We start from the raw sequence: 10,593 nt of genomic DNA, 5'->3' as shown, positions 1-10,593 counted from the left end.
AAGCTGTTTTAGTCTAAAAAGAAAAATTGTGTGTGTGTGTGTGTGTGTGTATATATATATATATATATACACAGTGGGGCTCGAAAGTTTGGGCACCCCTTGCAGAATCTGTGAAAATGCCATCAGTCATTTTCAAAAAATAAGAGAGATCATACTAAATGCATGTTATTTTTTATTTAGTACTGTCCTGAGTAAGATATTGTACATAAAATATATTAACATTTAGTCCACAAGACAGAAAAATTGCTGAAATTATTAAAATAACCCCACTCAAAAGTTTGGGAACCCTTGGTTCTTAGTACTGTGTGTGGTCACCTGATGATCCTCGGCTGTCTTTCTGTTTTGTGATGGTTGTGCATGAGTCCCTTGTTTGTTCTGAACAGTTAAACTGAGCAGTGTTCTTCAGAAAAATCTTTAAAGTCCTGCAGATTCTTCAGTTTTCCAGCATCTTTACATATTTGAACCCTTTCCAGCAGTGACTGTATGATTTTGAGATGCACCTTATCACACTGAGGACATTTGAGGGACTCAAACACAACTATTTAAAAAGATTCAAACATTCACTGATACTCCAGAAGGAAACAATATGCATTAAGAGCTGGGGGTGAAAACTTTTGGAATTTGAAGTTCAAGGTAAATTGTACTTAATTTGTGAACCGGGAAACATACAAGTATCTTCTGTTGCTTACGAAGGGCAGAACTAAATGGAAAAAAAAAAATATTTCAACAAAATAAGACAAATTTGGCCATCTTCATCGTGTTCAAAAGTTTTCACCCCCAGCTCTTAATGCATCTTGTTTCCTTTTGAGTGGGGTTATTTTAATAATTTCAGCAATTTTTTTGTCTTGAGGACTAAATGTTAATATCTTTTATGTACAATATCTTACTCAAGTCAGAACTAAATAAAATATAACATGCATTTAGTATGATCTCTCTTATTTTTTGAAAATTACTCATATTTTCACAGATTCTGCAAGGGGTGCCCAAACTTTCGAGCCCCACTGTATTTATATATATATATACACACACACACACACGTTTATTTATTTATCTCTGTATCTCAGTCTTTGCTGTAGTGATGCAGAAGATGTCCATAGCCACAGTTTCCTATTTCAAAGAGTGCGGCTTATGTGACCTGTCAGGTGATTGTGACAGGAAGTACAGAGGGTAACTACGTCTCTCTGGCCGGTGGGCAGACCTATTATGTTTGGTGGACCTGGAAACAGTGACTCTGGCAGCAAGGAGAGTGCTGGCACCAACAGCAGGATGGGAGATGTTCTGTATAGAGGCATTCACAGCAGCCTCCACTTTCCCCTCCAACTTCACCAAACGGTTGAGAATATCATCTAACAGCACAGCAATTGTCCTCTTCAAGTCAGCTTCAGCAGAACAAGAGATAAGGCAAGGATTAGTATTATGTTATTTCTAAACCTCTTTCTACCACACCCTCCCTGAATGCGAAGCAGGCCATTTATTCACATAAGCTTCAAAAAAAAAAAAAAAAAAGAATAAATGTGTTTATATTTTATAAAATAATTTAAAATAATTTAGATAAAACTTTAAGGTTTCATTTATTACCATTTGTCAAATGCACAATTAACAAAAATAAAATGGTATTGCTACAGCCCTCATATTATTTATGTTAATTTTTAAAATCAAAAGTTGTATTTATTTACACTAGAATTCTAATACTTGTTCACAGGAAAAATATACAAATGTAATGTGAACTAACATTGAGCAATATATTTTTACAACATTTGTTAGTCTTTTTAATTTTAAATGTAATAATCTTTGTTAATACTGTTTAATAAAAATACAGTTGTTTACATTATCATTAAAATTTTATTTTTAATTACTAACGTTAATAAATGGAAACAAGATCAATAAATGTTGTAAATGTTTTAATTGCTAGTTCATGTTAGTAAACACATTAACTACTGTTAACAAATAGGACCTTTTGTAAAGCATTACCAGCGAGGGAAAACATAAAATAAAATTTCAACTTGTAATTTTTGGTTAACGTAATTTACTAACTAACAACCAACAAAGTTCATTTTTAATTTCACTCATGTTAATGTTAAGTTTTACATTTACTAATAATTATTTAACATTTTTAGTAGTCTAAATTAACATTTGTTAATGTTTTATGAACAAAAAACATTAGCTACAATAAAATTATTTTTCATTGTTCACGACAACTGTTGTACTAACTGATGTAAATTAACTGAATCTTGTTGTACAGCGTAAACAAGTTTCTAAGCTCAGGCAACAAGTTAAAACTGCACAATTTTGTTTGGTTAAAATACGCAATAACGTTTGCTTTAGATGTCAATTTTGGTTATTTCATCACACAAAATTTTTGTTTTGACTTTTGTGAAAGTCATATGGACTATAAAACCGCATTATAAAACCGCAGACAGGTTAGGAACAATGGGAGGGGGATTAAATAATGAATAGGATAATAAATTCTTACCATATCCTGCCATGGAGATGCCATGGGGCCCTGAAGGGTTCTGGTTCTCCTCACTAAGGACTTTGACATAGCGATGGCTGAGCTCGAGGATCTGTTGGCGGAGCTCTGCGCTGCTCTGGCGCCGTGGTTGTGTGATGGTGTAGTGAAGCAGCAGCAGACACCAGGCCAGGCCGAAGACTACCAGAAACACACTCAGTCTGTGAGACATGCTCCTACGCAGCAGACAGCCCAGCATGGCAATGCTGCAGGTCTGATGGGCGACGGGGTGGGGACAGGTTTATAAGAGGGTGTCAGGTTCAGGGCTGGGAATAATTAAGTCATGAAAAAGCAGAGTGGAGGTTAAAATTAGGAATGGGGAGAAGATCCTGTAATAAGGTCACTGGTCTCATGCATTTGTTTAGCTGTTTTGACTAGGAAATTATCACCATGGAAGATGGATGGTTTGGAAGTAATTGTCAATTGCTGAATTGGCATCAGGTGCAAGATGTATCTGTAAAATACAACACACACACACAAAACACGCAAACATTTTTTTAGATTAATCATATTAAATAGCTGTAGTTGCAGTAAATATGCAAAGCCTAAGATTTCAGTTTGTATTCATAAATTACGTTTCCATTCATAAGTGAACAGAAGCAGTGTCATCACTATTTTTCCCTCAGTGGTTACAGTGCTACTCTCCACCCAGTCACAAATCACTCAATGAGATGGTGCTTTAGATGTTAATTAATAATGCAGGAGGGAGAAACACGTCCACGTTTAATCATCACATCCCCACAGATCAGCAAAACAAGTGAAAGTGAAAGTGACATTCAGCCAAGTATGGTGACCCATACTCAGAATTTGTGCTCTGCATTTAACCCATCCGAAATGCACACACACAGAGCAGTGAACACACGCACACACACACTGTGAGCACACACCCGGAGCAGTGGGCAGCCATTTATGCTGCGGCGCCCGGGGAGCAGTTGGGGGTTCGATGCCTTGCTCAAGGGCACCTAAGTCGTGGTATTGAAGGTGGAGAGAGAACTGTACATGCACTCGCCCCACCCACAATTCGAGACTAGAACTCACAACCCTTCGATTGGGAGTCCGACTCTCTAACCATTAGGCCACGACTTCCCCAATATCAGCAATGTTAAAATGTAGCATTGATAATATTAGTCAAGATGAAATCAATCTTGTTACTGTTATTATCAAAGACTGAACAAAGTACAAGGGATTTACACTGTGTGCTCCACCCTGTCAAACTATTGTTTTCGGCTGTAAAGCTGTAAAAAAGTATAGTCACATGAAATTTAAGATGGGAATTATAGCATAAAACTGGGTTAAAGCTTTGAGGTCAGACATATCATGCCTTTGCTGAAAAGATCGTTATTATTAGTTAAACACATCCTTCAGTTTAACTGTTAATGTCATCGTAAAGCAGCTGTAACACTGTATTGGAGAAAAGGATAGCATTAAAACATGACCACTGATATTTAACATGCAGTATAAGCAAATATACAAAAACCCAATAGCTTTCAGCATTCTGGGTAGAATCATATCATGCTTCTACACATGATTGTTTTGATCTTTTTTCTCGGTTCTCAAGGTCTGCATACTGATATTAATTTAAGCAGCTCAACGAAATCGACTGTACGACTGAACACCTAACGTTATCTCGACCAGGCCGGGTCTGAAAGGTGTTGAACAGCCTGGTGAAACTGCTACGATAACATAGCTAACACTGAAATTACCTTAAATACTTTGGTCAAGATGACAGATTCGTAGACTCCACATTGTTGACATCTTCTAAGCACGTTTGCTATCTTAAAAAATCTGTAATATTAAAACAATATTCAAACTGCAGCATAACTTCAAAGCATGCGTCTCTAAGAAGCTAATTCTTTTGGGGGTAAGTTAACGCCTTAAAATAAATACGAGATCCACCTGGTGTATCGAAACTAAGAACTAATACAGAAAAATGTCAGTAGTATTTCCCTCTGGTAACCACACGAGCTATTGCGTACGACGTCACGACGACACGCACCGGCCACATCCGGTTGTGAACTGGTCGAATCTTTTCAACGAATCAGTTCATAAATCTCTCTAGTCTAAACGATTCTCTCACACTGGACTGAGCAATTTTTTTGTACAATTAATTTCGAACGGTTCGTTTATTATGACCGGATGGACGGAAAAATAAGTAACAGCAAATGTAAAATACAAATAATATGTTCTGGAAGTATGTTTATGTAACGTTACGACTTGATTGTATGACTTGATTTGAGTGAGTCTGGCCCACGTCACTCACGCAAAAGTCCATAGGCAGCATGGGAAATGTAGTTCAGAGGTACAAACGTAGTCGAAATCTATGGTCGAAATTGATTCATTGGATTTTTACATTTAGATATTTTCAACAATTGTTTTTTTTTGTTACCTAATTTAGACAATGTAGAGAAAGCTCTGATCGATATTGTTTGTTCGTTGCCTAGAAATACAGACGTCAAGAACAACCTTCATTACAAACAAGTTTTGCCACTCGATTACTTGTTTATATAAAGAGCCAAAACCACAAACAAAAAAAAAAAAGAAAAGTTTCACAGTCACTGTGGAAAAGAATTTTTTTTTTTTGTACATCCCTTTGAACCAGAGCCACCTTGTTTCTGTACACACAGGTATGGATCACCAGTAATATATATTATTGATACACACACGTAAACAAACAGATTCAATAATTCTATTTAATTCATGTAAGTCGCTTTTGGATGCTTAAATTTAATTAAATTAAATTTTATTTTATTTCATTCTCAGGTATAAACACCATTGCACAGACTTTGAGATGTTGCCAAAGGAAAAGCATATACAATTGCCCTGTTGCACTGTAAAAAATTTCTGTAAATTTACAGCATATTAACAGCGTAAATATACAGTACTGAACTGTTTTCTAAAATTACGGTGTCTTACCGTAAATGCACACGTGATCGGTGGGAGAGGGGGAACCAAAGGCTAGCTGACGCATGGAGGAGCATGGTTTCAGTCAAAGTTTTATGGATTTCATCTCAAGTTGAGGCTCATTTACAGGTAAGCAGATCAAAGTCTGAATACATTTTTATCTTAAACTGCAGCGTTTTTTTAATGTGGGCACAATATTTGAATTTACCTTTGACAAATCTTGCCAAGACGGTGAACTAGCATGTATGCAATTTTTACAAATTTCTCCTGAAAGTTAAGTGTGTATGAGTGTGTTTGTGAAGGATTAGCATCGTTTTTTTTTTCCTGGTGTAAAATCCTGTAAATGTTAAACTTGTAAATACTTAAATATAAAATACTTGCGTTCGCTGATTATTTAATTGGATATGAATTGAACATATTTGGCAACTTTAGAAGATGAGCACGTGATCGGTGGGGGAGGGGAGCAACGGTTAGCGTCTGATACCAGAGAAAAGTCTCTGTGAATAAAACGGATATTATCTCAAATATAATCTCGATTACAGATTGCAGATAACGAGGATATGAAGTAAGTGTGTTTTCCTGATTTTCTGAAACACTTATTTGCACAATTATATTTACATTTTGCATTGGCGCCAACCCAGTGTAGTTTAAAATGGAGGATTTGTTTTATTTGCATTAATGTTGCTAAGTTAGGTGCGTATAAAGTTGGTAACTTATATATTATCCTTATATATTGGGAAATCGAAAATAGGCCTGTAAACTTAATTTTACTTAGGAAGCATAAACTCATCGCCTTTTGCATGAGCACTTGACTGGATAGATGGAAAGAGTAGCGTTAACGTTATGGTGAGAAACGTTTGTTTTTTTCGGAGTGACACATTAGTCTTTCAATATAAGTCGTATCTAAAACTAGTTAGAGTGTAATCTAAATATATTCGAACTTATTATTAATAAAGTGGGCTTTGTATGTGAGCACATTTTAATTTTAATTTTGCACTGGATTTATTGGCACAAATCTCTATATCACAGAGGAAACGTTACTTCATTCACTTACATTCTAACTTGTTCCTCAGCCTCAAATACAGTTTTGTGTGTGTGTGAGAGTGTGTGTGTGTGAGAGAGAGAGAGAGTGTGTGTGTGTGAGAGAGAGAGAGTGAGTGAGTGTGTGTGTGTGTGTGTGTGAGAGAGAGTTAGAGAGAGAGGAAGAGGAGAGAGCAGTAGACAGAATATTTTTAAGTGTTTTTAATGAAAGTTGGAGGATGTCCCAGGATGAGAACAAAGATATGGTACACCTGCTTGTCAAGATTCTAACGTTAATGTCCCACTTCCAGGAACATGAAGATGGACTGGTTTCACATGCAGATGTAAGTATTTAATTTTCTTCTTTCCACTTCACCACATTATATTATGTAATATTATTATTTGTGTATTGTGTGTTCTCTACAGGTTGCAGCATCTGCATCTGAGGTTGAGAAGACACTCAATCTACCTGCCAATCCTCATCTGATTTTGCTGGGTTAGTGTGTCATTGCACATGATGAAGAAGAAACATTTACTGATGGCTGAGATCTAAAATTGTTAACATTGCTGTTGTGCACAATTGTTAAAATTGTTTCTTTTTTTTCTTTTTTTTTGTGAGTGTCCAGTCAACATTTTTGACTGCAGTTGCAAGTGTTTTCTGTGCACTACATCTTCAACCTGCAGTATCAAGAGGCGGCTTGTTGCACGTTAGAGTTTTTTCAAAGGTAAGTGTTTTCCTTTTTGCGTATGTTTTAATCACTCTCTTAGAATCTGTGGTAACACTTTATAATAAGTATACAGTAGTAAAGTAATAAATTATTTGCAAACTAGTTACCTCAACCTTTCTCCTGTGTTCTACTTGTGTTCTTCCATTTCAGTTTTTTCAGTTCATCATCTGAAACACTGTCAAATGTGGTTTTATTCGCATGCCAGACACGGAGAAAATAGGAGAAAGGCATGTAGATCCACATTAAATCCAAACGAGTCAGAATATATATATAGATCGTTTGCAAATGATTTATAAGTGCTTTATTACTTTATACTTATTATAAAGTTTTACAAAATTAATCTAAATTCTAAACCAAATTAATTAATCAGAATTTTGAAAAATGGTTATTATACACTTCGGTAATGTGTAATGCAACTTTCCTTAGATGATTCTATGGAATAAACCCAGAAAGAGGCTCAAAGACCTGCCGAGGCAAGGTAGTCTCCAAGAAGACGGGGAAGGTGGTGAATAAGAAGTCCACTACAGTCAATCCAAAGGTTGCCACTCTACAAAAAAATCGAATGGACTTCAAATGGGACTTCATCTAGGCAAGTGAAGTTACACATACATTTTCATTAAATGCAGTTCTTAATACAACTGATTTCACAGTTTACACACACAGAATATTTCTCACATTTAAACTTGTTTAACAAAAAAAATCAACATTTAAAAGTAGTCAGTTGAAAAAGACTGGTGTGACTCATTTTGGTTACTAATGTTGCGTCCCTGTAGTTTGCATTACATAAAATAAAATAATTTACAGCAAAGAAACGGTTTTATAAATAAATCCACAAACCTATATTTGACCCAAAAAAAGTCGTCAGTGGCACTGAGAACTACCCTGAAGAGGATACAGTCCGCACTCATTACAACCCCTATTTTGTTGCGACTGTTCAGTCCCAGGTTACACAAAACTATCCAAACACACAAAAAAAATTCGAGGTTGAAATAATATAATGATTTTATTAAAACCATGAATTTTTATATTTTTTATTTTTTTTTGAGTACATGCACACTATTAATCAGTTTAGTTGGTCCACTAATGTTGCTCAAAGTCTGCTTAATATTTAACTTAACACTCATGAAGAAATTAAGTAAATATGTTTTATGATTTTTTTTGTTTTGTTTTAACTTTTTCAAATTACATCTTAATGGTTAAAATACATTTTAGAAATACGTTTTATTCTCAAATTCCATTTTTATTCCTGTTACAATTAAAACATGGAATAACAATTGTGTAATTATTCCTTAAACATAATTTTTAATGATTATTATTATTTTTATTACTATAATTCTTATTTGTATTATTATATTACTTTGAAAATGACATATTCTACTGTACAAAAGTGACAATCACATCACATTAGACCGAACCTTTATTTTGAAGGATTGATGTGAAGACACTTGATTTTTTTGATTTATTTTTTTTTTTGTGTATGTGGGATAGAGCTGCAACTATTGATTATCTTTTCTGTAAACTAATGTGACGTGTGGGTGAAGCTAAAGAATCACTAGCGCCAGTCGGCTTTTGCATTGAGAGCGTTTGGAAGTTGTGACATTAGCGTGAGGAAAAAAAACATCATCCAAAACAAACCATGGTTAACAGTCAGATTCAGCCGTTTATTTATGATCCAGAATCAGATCCTGAGGCTGAAACTGAACGAGAGCAGCAGCAGCAACGACTCGCTCCGAGCGGGGCTCGAACCCGGGTCCCGGCATGGGAGGCGGACACACTAACAAGGAGGCAGAGATATTTTAAGCAGTTTTACTCAACGCCTGCGGTTCCAACACACGATCGTGACCCTTTTTCGTTGGGATTGCATCATCCTTAAGAAATAAACGATACGCAAATCCGTCGTCAAACTGGGCCTTGTTTGTAAAACAAGCATCTTCGAAATGCAGGGAACAAACAAAAACACTTGCACAACTCCGTTGATGCTCTGTAAAAATAAACTCCATCCACTGGTCCCTTAATGCTGTTTTTTTTTTTGGTAATCTGTGCAGGGTTGTCTTGCCCTGGCAACCAAAAAGACACTTCTTTTGTGACATTTTGCGACGCTCTCGCTCTGATCAGGGAATGTCTGTGCTCAGCCTCGCTATACGTGAGCATGCGCTCTTCCGGCAGAAGTGCCCTTAGGACCCATATAAGGAAATTCTGCTCCATCTAACGTCACACAGAGCCATACTCGAAAAAAACTTTCCGAAACTTGTGACAAACCGGAAGGAGTATTTTTGGAACAAAAATACTCCTTCAAACGTACAAACGTTCAAACGTACAACTTAATTTTTGAAACTTTGTCGATGTTTATCATGGGAATCCAACTCTTTAACAGTGTAAAAAAACTTCAGTATGCATGAAATAGCATTTCAACCCCCCCCCCCCCCCCCCCCCTTTAATCTAGTGTTCCCTTTTTTGATTAGCTAATTAATCCTTTGGATAACTTTACAAAAATTATAAGTACAACTTCTAACATAATATTGCAACTTTTATTAATTAATACACTAATCCACATCGCGATTTCAGTTAGTGTACAACACTATTTTATTGTATTCATCACAAATGTGACAAATTCTGTGACAATCCACATTATTTGCCTAATTCCGTTTTCATGATTGGATTCCGTGATTGCCTCCATGTTTTTCACATCGTGGAAATCGTAGGGTCCTAAGTTTCTGAAATGTTTTATATTATTATGCAGTATACATGTTTTTTGTTACGTTCTATTAAAATTCTGCTGATGTTATTTTAACTTAAAAAGGATTTTTCTCAATTTTTATGTTTCAGACTACACCCCTCCCTGGCTACACTTGCATCAGAGTTGGTGACAGTTTTATGCTTCTGAAACGTTCTTGGACTGTTCTACAAATCCTTGCCAGGTTTTGACTTATTACACCAAAATAAGATTCTTGTTCAGAAGTTGTTTGCCATTTCTTAAAGGCTGTTTTTAGGGGAACAAGCCCATGCCCATGCATTGTCGTACTCATAGCACAAAGCTAGACCTAAAATGGCTGCTTGTTTTGTGTTTTATATGGTCAACTTAAATTTGTTTAAATATGTCCACAGACTTCTGCAGGGTTCATTTTGCACATTGTCTGTTTTGTAAATTGGTTAATTTTCTTCTCTCTTCATCTCATCTTTCTCTAACACATACAAAGACTGACTCTTCCATTTTGATTGCTTATTTTTTTTGGAGAAAGCATTTGAATTATTGGTTGGGCACTTAAATAAATAGTGTTCTATAAGAAATACCCCCTTGGTCTTCTCTTTTCTGTCTATTTGCTGCCACTTTTTAGTATAAATGAAATGCCAGTTTGTGAATTTGTTAAAATACAGATATTTTTAATAAAGTTAATGATTGGCAAAATTGCCAGTTCTACGGTTTAGAAAAAAAAA

The 10,593-nt window shown here is 35.6% G+C and overlaps 1 protein-coding gene across 2 annotated transcripts; it reads right to left on the bottom strand.

Annotated features, from left to right (window-relative positions):
• Positions 1–1,006: 1,006 nt before the first annotated feature.
• On the bottom strand, positions 1,007–4,494 carry LOC113070017 (coiled-coil domain-containing protein 126-like). Of its 2 annotated transcripts, XM_026243170.1 has the most exons (4): positions 4,213–4,494; positions 2,899–2,963; positions 2,474–2,775; positions 1,008–1,379 (listed from the first exon to the last, which is right to left on the bottom strand). In XM_026243170.1, exons 3-4 carry the CDS (start codon positions 2,706–2,708, stop codon positions 1,108–1,110), a joined length of 507 nt encoding a protein of 168 aa, XP_026098955.1. In that variant the 5' UTR covers positions 2,709–2,775; positions 2,899–2,963; positions 4,213–4,494; the 3' UTR covers positions 1,008–1,107. The 2 variants fall into 2 exon arrangements, with proteins under 2 accessions (XP_026098957.1, XP_026098955.1); XM_026243172.1 differs by having other exon boundaries at positions 1,007–1,379; positions 2,474–2,963.
• Between the last annotated feature and the right edge of the window lie 6,099 nt (positions 4,495–10,593).

This window comes from Carassius auratus, unplaced genomic scaffold, assembly GCF_003368295.1.
Source record: "Carassius auratus strain Wakin unplaced genomic scaffold, ASM336829v1 scaf_tig00002696, whole genome shotgun sequence".
NCBI classification, from domain to species: Eukaryota; Metazoa; Chordata; class Actinopteri; order Cypriniformes; family Cyprinidae; genus Carassius; species Carassius auratus.
The sequence above is the reverse complement of the archived record's forward strand: the minus strand, read 5'-3'. Positions and strand labels throughout refer to the sequence as shown.

What these genes read in the sequence shown, in the direction of transcription:
- LOC113070017 (XM_026243172.1), bottom strand. Translation starts at nt 2,708, where the DNA reads ATGCTGGGCTGTCTGCTGCGTAGGAGCATGTCTCACAGACTGAGTGTG. An exon ending in CATCTCCATGGCAGGATATG is followed by an intron (nt 1,380 to 2,473) that starts GTAAGAATTTAT and finishes GTTCTGCTGAAG; the next exon opens with CTGACTTGAAGAGGACAATT.